Below are 13,920 nucleotides of genomic sequence, written 5' to 3'. Positions count from 1 at the left end.
ATTCTTCATTAATCCATGCCGATTACTGCCAATGATAATCTATTGGCCTTCTATGAGGAAGGAGGTGAGCTGCCATCTAGATAAAGTAAGACCCGTAGATGTGGTGTATCTGGATTTTGAAAAAGCATTTGACACAATTCCTTAAATGTTTACTGTACAAAGGTCCGTTGGCATGGGGGTGAGTACATGGATTGAAAACTGGCCACAACGGCGAGTTCAGAGAGTGGTGATAAAAAATGGAGAGTACTTGGAATGGTCCGGGGTGGAAAGTTGGGTCCCCCAGGGTTCTGTGCTGGGACCAATCCTGTTTAATTTGTTCATAAACGACCTGGAGGATGGGGTAAAAGGTTCAATCTATGTATTTGTGGACGATACTAAGCTAAGCAGGGCAATAACTTCTCTGCAGGATGTGGAAACCTTGCAAGAAGATCTGAACAAATTAATGGAGTGGGCAACTACATGGCAAATGAGGTTTAATGTAGAAACTTTTAAAATAATGCAATTGGGTGGTAAAAATATGCAATATACTCACTTGGAGGTGAATTTAGGATAGAAAAGGACCTGGGGGTCCTAGTAGATGATAGCCGCAGCTTGGCATTGCATACTATTGATGAGCTTAACGAAGCAAACAGAATATTGGCATGCATTTAAAAAGGGGATTACCTCCCAGGGATAAAGCGATAAAATTCTCCCGCTCTACAAGACTCCGTCCGCACCTGGAGTATGCTGTCCAGTTCTGGACGCCAGTCCTCAGGAAAGATGTACTGGAAATGGAGCAAGTACAAAGAAGGGCAACAAAGCTAATAAAGGGTCTGAAGGACATTCGTTAGGAAGAAAGTTTGCGAGCACTGAACTTATTCTCCTCTGGAGAAGATGCTTGAAGGGGATATGATTTCAATTTACAAATGCCATACTGGTGACTCCACAATAGGGATAAAACTTTTTTGCGGAAGGGAGTTTAATAAGGCACGTGGCCACTCGCTAAAATTAGAAGAAAAGAGGTTTAACCTTAAACTACGTAGAGGGTTCTTTACTGTAAGAGCGGCAAGGATGTGAAATTCCCTTTCATATGTGGTGGTCTTGGTGAGGGGCATCGATACATTCAAAAAGCTATTAGATAAGCAACTGTACAACTGCAACATACAGGGATATACAATGTAATACTGACATATAATCACACACATAGGTTGGACTTGTCTTTTTTTTTTTTTTTCCAACCTCACCTACTATGCAACGATGTAAAAAAAAAAAAAAAGTCATGTCATTTTAACAAGTAACGGCACCTGTCACATATAACATTTTGTACATGATTTTCCTCATGTATTGTACAGGCTCCATCCAATTACATTGAGGACTGATTGAAACAATGCAATTTATGAGCATTGATCCAATCAACAATAAAGGTGTATAAGTAAGTGGCAAATGAGCCTTTAAATAAGCCCTCTTTGATCCTCTGGATCAATTCATCACAAACTTCACAACAGAAGCAATCAAGTAATTCATCAGCTCAGCTTATCCTTATCCTTCTTTGAGCTCCTGCTCTCTGTTTACAGATTAAACAAGCCCTAATGCACCGTACACACGACCGGTTTTCCCTTCGGAAAAAGTCAGATGAGAGGACTTTTTCCTGTAGGATCTCTTTTTTCCCGTCAGGAAAAAATCCTAGCGGGAAAACCATTTGTCTGTCTGGAATAATTCCGATTGGGGGGGGGGGGGGGGACGACACGCATGCTCGGAAACAATTTGGCGCATGCTCGGAAGCATTGAACTTATTTTTCTCGCCTCGTTGCCACGTTCTTAACGCTCGAAAGACCGTGTGTATGCAAGGCAGGCTTAAGAGGAATTCCGTCAGGAAAACCATTGTTTTTTGTTTGTTTTTTTCTGACGGGAAATCTGTTTGTGTGTACGGGGCATGAGTGCTGCTGTGAAATGCAACCAAGGGCTCATTCTCAACTGCAGCAAGCACTACTTCTCCTCTAAAAAGCGATCTAAGTGTGTTTGACAGGTGGTGAGGAGGTGATATGTTGTCTCCTTACCACTTGATGTAAGCCCATGTTTGCTGTGCAATGCACGCATTTGCAACACAAAAGTACGGCGATTGCAGGTTTAAAACTGGTCTGAGGAGACGACAGTGCCTGGTATTTGAATTCTCCCATGTTGTTCAGGCCGCTCTTCTCTTAAAGGATGCCTACCCCTGCTTTTTTAGGGTGTAGTTGTCTCTCGTACACAGGGAATACTATCATTTTGGGTTTCCTTTTATGTATTTGCTGTAGTACAGTTTTCATTAGAATGTAATAGGCTTGCATACTGGAGCTCTAGAAGCAGGAACCCCCTCTTACACCTGTGCTATGGAATAGCAAAATAGCTGGAAATCATTCCATGGAAAACATCACAGCTTTGCTGAGAGGCAAAGAGAAATTCTGATGTAAGTGGTGACATTGGTTCCATTTTACGTGTTCAAGGGAATATGGTTCTATTCATCATATAGGTTCTGTTCTTTTATTTTTTACCCTACTCCTTTTTTCCCTCTTATCTTTTGTATTTTTTTTTTGGAGGTTCTAGGCTCAGGAAGCCACTCGTTTCCTCTTTCTATGAAAAATGTTCAGATAGAATGTGAGATGCTCTTTCCAGGTGATGTGTGTATGTATATACCGTGTTTCCCTGAAAATAAGCCCTAGCATGTTTTTTCAGGATGCTTGTAATATAAGCCCTACCCCAAAAATAAGCCCCAGTTAAGATCGTCAGCCAGACAAACTCAAGACTTATTGCTGAATGACCAGTCGGAGTATAGACACAATGCACATGCGCACTTGATGCGTACAGTAATATTTTTATCGCTAGAAAAGATGAGTGCAAAAAAGAGAGAGTACAAAGAAATTGTGGAGGACTCCCGAGGCAAGAATCTTCCGACTTTCTGCAAAGAGATGAAGGTAGATCTCCGAATGGTCTGAAAATGGCAAGCAGAATACGACCATCTCAGTCAACAGGTGGCTAACAGAAATGCTAAGAAGCGCAAGTGTGGATCAGATCACCAGCCATTATTTCTTGAGCTGGAATACATCTTCGAATGGGTTGCTGACCGGAGACAATTTTATGACGATGTTCCAGAGGAAGATGACATGACTGTATTTGAATAAATGTAGATTATTGTACAGGAATAAATAAGACCGCCTCTGAAAATAAGCTCTAATGCATCTTTTGGAGCCAAAATTAATATAAGGCCCACTTATTTTTGGGGAAACTCGGTATGTAATTTTTATTTTTTATAATTCTGCATTGCTGTTGTACAGGTGCAGTCTCACTCTTATCTATACGATTACTTCTAAATAAAGAATGATAAATGGGGGAAGAGGGGGAGGGTGGGTGTTGAAAATTTCCCCAGGGGAAAAGTGTCCTAGATGTTCTGTTCTTGCATGCATAATGTGACCGTGTAGGGCCCTGGTAGGAAAAAGACATGGTTTGTACAAATGTAAAGCATGGGACTTTGCAATATCAATGATAGATATTTATATAGCGCTAATATTTACATAGCGCCTTGAGGCGATTCATTTAGAATTTGTAGCGCTATATAAGTTATTCACTCACTCAAGTTGCGCAGCACTTTTTTACTTTCACATCAGTCCCTGCCCACATGCTTACATGGTCCCTCTCTTGCATGAATACATAAACCTACTAGGGTCAATTCAGAAAGCAGACAGTTAACCTACCAGCATGTCTTTTGGTGTGTAGGAGGAAACCGGACTATCCAGAGGAAACCAACACATACACAGACAGAACATGCAAACTCAATGAAGATAGGGATTCATGATAACAGAAAACAAACGCTCCTGCGCATGAGTGATTGTCAGGCAGTCAGTAGTCCATAACTTTGACACTGGCCTTGCTGCCCTTCATGGATGGGGGTATCCTAGTAGCAAACGAAAAGAAAACAAGGGCGCACCAGCCTAGTGTATTAACGTTTAGATAAATTGTATTAAATTACAATATAAAACCTACTCACAATTTTAGTAGAAAGGTATGCAGTAAAAATGTAATTCCATAAATGGTTGCAGCATGCAGGGAGGCTGGGCTCTGATGAAGAAGCTTTGTGCTTTGAAACGCGTCAGCCGGCAGTGACCCTCATCATATCCTCCATGACCATTCGGAGTGCGGTTTGGGTTCTACATGCTGCAGCCATTTATGGAATTACCTTTTTACTGCTTACCTTTCTACTACAATTGTGAGTGGGTTTTATATTGTAATTTGATAAAATTTATCTAAACTGTAATACACTGGTGCGCCCTTGTTTTCTTTTCGTAAGATAGGGATTCACACTGATGATCATAGTGTCGATAGGGAGGAAATGCGAACGCATTACTGTGCTGCCCATATGGATTATATCCCAGTGATATTGCAGGGTCCTCTTATATTGCTGGCATATGTGAGCATGTTGGGGGCAGGAAAAGTATAGCCATAATAAATTGCCAGGCTTCCTGTCTTTGATTTTATTTAGAACAATGAAGTGGAAATTAGTTGGTTTATTTTTACATCAGCCTAACACACAAACCATGCGTTGTAAACTGTACCTGCCAGTTCTAAAGACCACTATTAGAATGTTATTCTATCCTAGCTATGTGTTTTGTTTTTTTTAAACAATGAGACTACTTAAGGGTTCAATAACACTAGTACACTTTCCCATATATCAACACATCTGTGATACTGTTGACCACCTGCTCTTTCTCAATAAACTCCACTCCCTTGGCCTCCCAAGATTCTGCTCTATACTTGTTCTCCTCCTACCGATCGCAGCACTCTTTCAGGCTTCTTTTCACACCTGAAAGTCGTGTGAGGTCTATAAACCTCAAATCGTATCAAAGTCAGACCAAAGTAGTGCAGGGACTACTTTGAAGTCGCTGAGATCTGGAAGTCGCACAGATATAAATGGTACCTATTGGAAAATATGGGGAACAACTTGTCATGTGACTTTGCAGTCCCAAGTCGCAGGACAAATTTCGGAAGTGTGAAAGGCCCCTCAGTGTTGCCTACAACTTTTGTTTCCTCTCCACTTTCTTTCCTCCAAGGCTCTGTTCTTGGACCCCCTTCTCTTCTCTATCTACACCTCCTCTCTTGGTCACTTGATAACCTTCCATGGCTTCCAATGCCATCTCTACACTGTTGATGCCCAAATCTATTTCTACTCCTCCTCTCACGCCTCCAGTCTCGCATTACTGACACATCAGCATGGATGTCGTACCACTTTCTTAAACTAGATCTCCATAAAACCAAGCTGTTGGTACTAGGGGTACTGGGTGTAATCCTGGACTCTGACCTGTCTTTTTGTCAAAAGCTTGTAGCCTTCATCTTCATAACAACAATATCTCTAAAATTCGCCCCTTTTTAACTAACAAAACCACCAAGCTACTCGTTCATTCCCTTATCTCTCACCTTGATTATTGAAACCCCCTTCTCATAGACCTACCTCTCCATAGGCCACCCCTCTCTTCAATCTATTATGAATGCTGCTGCCAGACTGGTCGATCTTTCTAACCGCTCAGTGTCTGCCACCCCTCTCTGCTAATCCCTACACTGGCTTCTGATTGCCCAGAAAATTAAATTTTAAATACTAACTACAGCATACAAAGCCATTCACAACTCTGCCCCCCGCTATGTCGCCAATCTTGTCTCCAAATATCACCCAAACCGTCCTCTCCGCTCCTCAAGACCTCCTACTCCTCAAGACCTCCTACTCTCGCGCTCCCTTGTCTCCTCCCATGCTCTTTTCCAGAGCCTCTTCCATCCTCTGGAACTCTGTCAAGCTATCTCCTGCTCTGGCAATCCATTAAAACCCATTTCTTCAGGGAAGCCTATCGCACCTCCAACTAATCTTTTATCACTTCCATCAGCTCACCCCCCAGAGTTATAACCTTTTTATACCACTTGCCCCACCCTCTTAGATTGTAAGCTCTTATGAGCAGGGCCCTGTATTTTATTGTATTGCATCTGTACTGTCCCTTTTTATATTGTCAAGCGCTACGTAAATTGATGGTGTTATATAAATCCTGTATAATAATAATAATAATCTGTGTGCACAGAAACGCTCTGCATACCAGCCCACCGCATATACTTGCCTTTCCTTCTATCTCTCAAACTTGTGACCGCCATTTGGACTGACCTGTCGCAGAGCTTTTTATCTGAGGATATTTTGCCATTGAGCACTACAGATTACACAACCGCTAGCAATCACTGCTAGTGACTAGTGATTTTCTGGAGCTCTCAGTGAGACCTCTGTACCTGCCAACAAGTAGTTTGGCCTGCTCTTATTAGGCAAACTACTCCAGCTTTCTCAGGTTTGAAGTGTACCTACGGATGCAGAGAAGAGGACGATATAAGACCAGGGGGTGAACATAGGGGAGGAAGATGCAGGAGAAGCGAGACTCCCCTGACACTGGGAGAACCCCACTACTAATGGCAACAGGAGCCAGCCAGATATGGTAAAAGTATATTAGAGAATATCAAGGGATGCCCATAGAGTATACACTGCCATATTGCATAGCAAACTCTAGTACAGTGATGGCAAACCTTAGCACCCCAGATGTTTTGGAACTACATTTCCCATGATGCTCAACTACATAGAAAAGGTAGTTCCAGAACATCTGGGGTGCCAAGGTTCGCCATCACTGCTCTAGTAGATGTCTGGGGGTGGATGGGACATGCTTAGCAAGGGAGGAAGATATGCTGAAAATGTGTGGGATCACATACCGTGTTTCCCCGAAAATAAGACACCGTCTTATATTTATTTTTCCTCCAGAAATCACACTATGGCTTATTTTCAGGGGATGTCTTATTTTTTTTACCGGCAAGTATGGTACAACAGTATGGAGCCGACCTTACCGTATTTATGGGGCTGCCGACACCTCTCCGGTCACTTAGAGATACTGTGGAGCAGATAAGAAGGGCTGCACGACTTCTTTACAGCTCCTGAGCTCCGCACCAGTACAGTACGCCTATCACGTCTTGTTTTCCCGCCCGCGCCGCTACGCATACGACACGCCATCGCTACGTCTTATTTTCGGGGATTCGACGCGCCATTGCTACGTCTTATTTTCGGGGGGATGTCTTATATTTCGATCTTGCGTCGAAATCCCGCTACGGCTTATTTTCGGAGTACGTCTTATTTTCGGGGAAACACGGTAGTAGCAAACAACCGATACCACCGCAAAGGAATGGGAGTAACTGTCTAGTATATTCTGTATACTGACTTCCAATAGCTGATATATAGACTGGCTCTCATCAAAAAATATAAACCCCAAGAGTAGGCTACCATGTTCCTTTAAGGCAGGATAAGCCTTGCAGCCAAGTGGTAGGAATCTCCCTTGCTAGCTCCTGAGCCTGCAACTTTAGTCACGGGAAAATTGAGCTGCTTGGAGATGGTCTTACAGCCTTTATCTTTTGATATGCTGGTCTGTACTTTCTAAACTCCTCAGACATATCTCTCCTTTCTGGTCCATGTTCAGTGTGTTGTATGTGATTAGATCAAACAGAAGAGTGACTGCTTTTCTCCATTTACAGTGCAGGAAAAAGTATTTGATCCCCTGCTGATTTTGTACGTTTGCCCACTAACAAAGAAATGATAAGTCTATAATTTTAATGGTAGGTTTATTTTAACTGAGATACAGAATAACAAAAACAATATCCAGAAAAACACATTTCTAAAAAGTTATGAATTAATTTACATTTTAATGAGTGAAATAAGTATTTGACCCCCTTTGCAAAACATGACTTGGTACTTGTTAATCACAGAGGTCAGACGTTTCTTGTAGTTGGCCACCAGGTTTGCAAACCTCTCAGGAGGGATTTTGTCCCTGTCCTCTTTGCAGATCCTCTCCAAGTCATTAAGATTTTGGTAACTCGAACCTTCAACTCCCTCCACATATTTTCTATGGGATTAAGGCCACTCCAGGACCTTGAAGTGCTTCTTCTTGAGCCCCTCATTTGTTGCCTTGGTTATGTTTTGGGTTATTGTCATGCTGGAAGACCCATTTTTTAATGCCCTGGCTGAGGAAAGGAGGTTTATCAGCAGGGGATCAAATACATTTTCACCTCGCCTGTATATCAAAGCAAATTTTCCCATAAGAAATAATGGAAACTCATGATTCGTTCCACAACCATTTATTCATAAATCCTTCAGTTTATAATCCATATAAAAAGAGTATAGCAATGTGACAGGTTGTGTAACCATAAAATGTCCATCTACAAATGGCAGCCTCCACAAGGGGATTAGAAGCAAAATCCAGCAGGAGCTACAGAGAGTATACAATAGAAGAGAGACGCCTCTAAGTGTAGCAATATGGTTACATTTAATGAAGGTACAGCATTTAGCAACTCACATGGGTGATGATTAAAAGAGGCACATCTAAGTATGCAAGCATCCGGGGTAAAGCTGTCCACATAGACCGTCCTCCTCACCGCCGGCTCTCACCGCTGTCGGTCTGTAGTCATGACTGGGAAGACTACCCTGCAGTAGATAAAAATAACAATTAAATGGTACGTACGGCCAAAAAAAAAAAAAAAATACCAGCATACTGTACATTTCATCAGTATGCTGGATGTAATGTTAGAACTTTTTTTTTTTGGGTGAACCCTCGCTTTAAATCCAAGGGTTCACATACCTTTTACACCTGCACTGTGAATATTTACATGGTGTGTTCAATAAAAACATGGTAACATTTAATTTTTTGTGTGTTATTAGTTTAAGCAGACTGTGATTGTCTATTGTAGTGACTTAGATGAAGATCAAATCACATTTTATGAACAATTTGTGCAGAAATCCATGTCATTCCAAGGGTTCACATACTTTTTATTGCAACTGTATATAAAAATGTATGTGAGATATACACATATATAGTGTGTATGTTATAAAATCTGTTGACATTACATCTAAGATGGCATGGCTTTTGGATGTCTACATTAGGGAGGCTTTTACATGTTGTTAATACATACATAAATATGTTAAATGCACAGAAAATCCTATTGGATGATTTAAGTCTGAAATGAACGGTCTTGGCGACATGGTGGTCACTTTTTTTCTATGATGGGAAAAATTTTCATTGTGAATAGGTTTGAGCAAGTAACCAGTAACACTTGCAGGATTTACTGGAAACTCTCTGTGGCTGCAGATACTACTATTAACCCTGGTTTTCTTCTTAGGTTGTATAACGGGCGAACAAAAGGCCGGCAGTTTGGAACAAAGTGCAGTTCAGGGGACCGGATTGGTTGTGGTATAGAACCCAGCTCTTTCCATGTCCAAACTGCTCAGATTTTCTTCACGAAGAATGGGAAAAGGGTAAGCAAGAGAGCTTGGCGTATACTCTTTTATATTTTATGATGACCGTTTGTTGCAGTGTTCGTAATCTGTCTTATAGGTTGGCAGCACTGTGATGCCATTATCTCCTGATGGTCTTTTCCCAGCAGTGGGCATGCACTCTCTAGGGGAGGAAGTTCGTCTTCATCTAAACGCAGAGCTTAGCGAGGACGATGACAGCCTCATGATGGTGGACAGTTACGAGGATGAATGGGGCAGGCTTCATGATGTTAGAGTATCTGGCACTGTAAGGCCCTTGTGTTACCTGTAATGACTTTTACTGTATTTTCATCAGTGCAACCTGGCCTCTCACCACCACTTGTTCTTGTTTGCAGGTCTTGGAGTATGTTGGAAAGGGTAAGAGTATTATAGATGTGGGTCTGGCACAGGCTCGGCGCTCTCTTAGCACTCGCAGTCATTACTTTGAAGTGGAGATTGTGGACCCAGGAGAAAAGTGTTACATAGCTTTGGGGCTTGCAAGAAAGGTATGTCTCATTCTGTTAAGTGTAAATATCATTGGTCCTTTTTTATGTTTTCTGAGTGACTCCACTTAAAAGTTTTAGGTAGAATAGGGCAGGGTTCAGTATCCTGCCAGGTCTTTACTGCTGTGTGGGACCACCAGTTTAAATGGACCTTGTTGAATACTTCTGTAGGAGTATATAGTATCACTTCAGGCAGTCAGTTAATTTTTTTTTTTTTTAAGCGAATTTGTTGTAACAATGGGGTGTTGAGTGAAAGTGTTGCAAATAAAACTAGATTTTGTTGCACATATCGGTACTAACTAAAAATGTTGGAAGAATTCCCACTACCAGAAATGTGACGCACATGCCTTATCGAATAGTTCCCTTTCAGCCCGTTTTTATAGTATGCTTACCCTGAATTAAAACCGTGCTAAAGTACGGGCATCTGGCAGTGCCAACAAGTACTTGTGTTTTTCATTTTGCTCTCTAAGCTTAAGCTTCACATCTAAAAGCATTTTTTTTCTTTTAAAACTGACCACTTCCTTTCATATGGTATATGGGTTTCTGCATCATAAAGGAAGACCGCTAGTTTCTCACCACTGACTGTAGCTCCTTTAATTGAACTGGACCAAATTTTACATCTGTTACTAGAGGTCGGCCGATATTTGGCCATTTTTGAGAAATCGGCCAAATAATAAATCCAAATTGGGCAGATATTTAACACTGTGCCCACAAGTGTTCCTGCTCTCTTCTCCACACTCCGTTGGCAGAGCAGCTCGGTGCTTGCCAGAGCCGTTGAGTGTGTGAAACTGACATGTAACTAAATGCAAAGAGAGAGGAGCTATCAAAATTGAGCATTGATGTCAGGGGTAGGCGGCACCTGGGGTTGGCGGGACCCAGCAACTATCAAACAGCAGCCAATGGTATGGGATCTAGGTGTGCTGCTACGTGTATGTGGCCCCGCCCCCTTTCTTAAGCAGCCCAATCATTGGCTGGTGTTGGATAGCTGCTGGGTCCTGCCCACCCCGACATCACCGCTGAATTTTAACAGCTGCTCTCTCTGCATTCAGTTACATGTCAGTATAACACAGTTACACTATCGGCTCAGTGTGAAACCTGCCCGTGCCACCTGCCAGAGTCAACCAGTGCAATCTGTACTGAGGACATCAAGTGTGTGGTAGAGTGACAGGAGCAAGCAGGTGGGAGTGGGTGAGTTTGAGATGAAGGGGGTAAAAAATCAATTAATTAAAATATCTCCCACAAAAAACGGCATCCCCGATTTCTAAATAAAACAAGAAATTGGTCGCACACTGGAACTCCAACTTATCTTGATGTCATCTTTATTGTCAAAAGGGTCAGACAAATACAGGCAATGGTAGACGCGTTTCACAAGCGATGGCTTGCTTGTTCACAACCGATTTCTAAATATTGGCATCGGCCAGAGAAAAACACGTCGGTCAACCTCTATCTATTACGGTCTGATAAATTGGTGTACTTTTTTTTTTTTTTTTTTCTCCTACAGGATTACCCAAAGAACAGACATCCGGGCTGGAGTCGGGGTTCTGTGGCTTATCATGCAGGTAAACATATTTCTGTAATGAAATACAAGCCTTATATCAACGCACAGTGCAGCTATTTGTTTTTTTTTTTGCATAAAGTTGGCTGCCAATTTTAGTTATGGGTAACACAGGTAGGTTAAGGTGGTTGTAAAAGCAGAAGGTTTAATATCCGTAATGCATTCTATGACTTAAGATTGAAAGTCTTCTGTGTGTAGCAGCTCCCTCAGCTCCCCTAATACTTAACTGAGCCCATCTCTGTCCAGCGATGTTACATGAGAGATTCGGCTGCCCGGGACTTTCCCTCCTTATTGGCTGAGACAGCAGCGTGGCGCCATTGGCTCCCGCTGCTTTCAATTAAAGTCAGTGAGCCAATGAGGAGAGAAAAGATGTGGATCGGGTCACGGCTCCATGTCTGAATGGACCCAGGGAGCTGAAGCTCGGCTCGGGTACCCCATAGCAAGCTGCTTGCTGTGAGGGCACTCAACAGGAGGGGGGCACTGAAGAGGGATCTGAGAAACTGGGCTACTCTCTGAAAAACCACCACACAGAGCAGGTAACTATAAAATGTTTGTTATTTTTACCTAAAAAAACAAACAAGACTTTAGTATCACCTTAAATCTTCCTCTGTTGTAAATCCTTTGTGCCAAAGGGTGGCATGGCGAAGGTGCCACTTCATTTATTCTGCCATATAGAAATGTAATTCCACCGGGGTGCAAAATGCCATCAATTGACTTTAAAATTGCTTTGCCGACTGTGGAGAGCTGGGAACTATGGGAAATAATTGGAAGTTTTGAGATATGTAAGAAACAGCATGTTCATAACCTTGTCAATAACAAAAATAGTTCCAAGTCTATGTTAACTAATTTATGTACAGTTCCTGTGGTTAAAAATGTAGGCTTGTGACTTAAGGGATAAGTTCACCTTTAAAAAAAAAAAAAATGCACTTATTTTTGGAGGTAAATAAATGTGCATTTATAATTTTATTTTTTATTAGGAGCCTGTAAAGCGTTTTGCCTGCGATCAGCAGATCAGGGGTGCAATGCAGGGCTATTGAAGACTGCCAATGCAAGCTGTCTGTTTGTGCAGGCAATTGCACAATGACAGTAAGCATCAATGAACTACCCAGAGCACTGAACAGTGCCCTGGTAGTTCATTGAGAACTACAAGCCAACAGCCATAAAGGCTTCCCTTACGCTATTCAAAATAAAAGTTTTGCCTTTAGTTCTACTTTAACTATGTGAGTCCCAAAAAAACAACAGAATATTTGCTGACAGGAGCAGATCCTAGGTGCTTTTATTTCATTTATTGTGGCATGGTTGTATGCCGAATTGTTCAAAATACAATAAGGCAATACAGTGCCTTGAAAAAGTATTTATACCCCTTAATATTTCCACATTTTGTCATGTTACAACCAATCACGTAAATGGATTTTATGTGATAGACCAACACAAATCGGCACATAATTGTGAAGTGGAAGGAAAATTATACATGATTTGCAATTTATTTTTATTTTTTTACAAACTATGTGAAAAGTGTGGCGTGCATTTTTATTCAGCCCCTTTTACTAAGATACCCCTAACTAAAATCTAGGGGGTCCATTTGCCTTCAGAAGTCACCTAATTATTAAATACAGTCCACCTGTGTGTCATTTATTCTCAGTATAAATACAGCTGTTCTGTGAAGCCCTCAGAGGTTTGTTAGAGAACCTTAGTGAACAGCATCATGAAGGCCAAGGAACGCACCAGACAGGTCAGGGTTAAAGTTATGGAGAAGTTTAAAGCAGGGTTAGGTTATAAAAATGATCCCAAGCTTTGAACATCTCACTGAGCACTGTTCAATCCATCATTCAAAAATCAATGCAAATGCAAACCTACCAAGACATGGCTGTCCACCTAAACTAACAGGCAGGGCAATGAGAGCATTAATCAGAGAAGCAGGAAAGAGGCGAATGGTAACTCTGGAGGAGCTGCAGAGATCCACAGCTCAGGTGGGAGAATCTATCTACAGGACAACTATTAGTCATGCACTCCAAAAATCTAGCCTTTATGGAAGAGGGGCAAGAAGAAAGTCATAAGAAGTCCCGTTTGTGGGAAACCATGTGGGGGACACAGCAAAGATGTGGAAGAAGGGGCTCTGGTCAGATGGGACCAAAATTGAACTTTTTGGCCTAAAAGCAAAACGCTATGTGTGGCTGAAAACGAATACTGCACATCACCCTGAACACACCATCCCCACCGTAAAACATGGTGGTGGAAGCATCATGTTGTGGGGATGTTTTTCTTCAGCAGGGACAGGGAAGCTGGTCAAAGTTGATGGGAAGATGGATGCAGCCAAATACAGGGCAATCTTAGAAGAAAACCTGTTGGTCTGCAGGACCCTAAACATACAGCCTGAGCTACAATGGAATGGTTTAGATCAAAGCATATTCATGTGTTAGAATGGCCCATTCACAGTCCAGACCCAAATCCAATTGAGAATCTGTGGCAGGACTTAAAAATTGCTGTTCAGACGCTTTCCATCCAATCCAATGACAGAACTTGAGCTTTTTTGAAAAGAAAAA

At 41.9% G+C, this 13,920-nt stretch overlaps 1 protein-coding gene across 1 annotated transcript in view; it reads left to right on the top strand.

The window, feature by feature from the left end:
* SPRYD3 (SPRY domain containing 3) overlaps positions 1-13,920 on the top strand; it is a 44,701-nt gene that overhangs the window by 27,640 nt on the left and 3,141 nt on the right. Inside the window, exons 5-8 of the mRNA XM_040340631.1 lie at positions 9,187-9,322; positions 9,402-9,587; positions 9,676-9,825; positions 11,324-11,381. Coding sequence (XP_040196565.1) covers positions 9,187-9,322; positions 9,402-9,587; positions 9,676-9,825; positions 11,324-11,381 — 530 coding nt within the window. The remainder of the gene's footprint in view (positions 1-9,186; positions 9,323-9,401; positions 9,588-9,675; positions 9,826-11,323; positions 11,382-13,920) is intronic.

This window comes from Rana temporaria, chromosome 2 (assembly GCF_905171775.1).
Source record: "Rana temporaria chromosome 2, aRanTem1.1, whole genome shotgun sequence".
NCBI lineage: Eukaryota > Metazoa > Chordata > Amphibia > Anura > Ranidae > Rana > Rana temporaria.
Note: the sequence above shows the minus strand (reverse complement) of the source record. Positions and strands in the feature narration are given on the sequence as shown.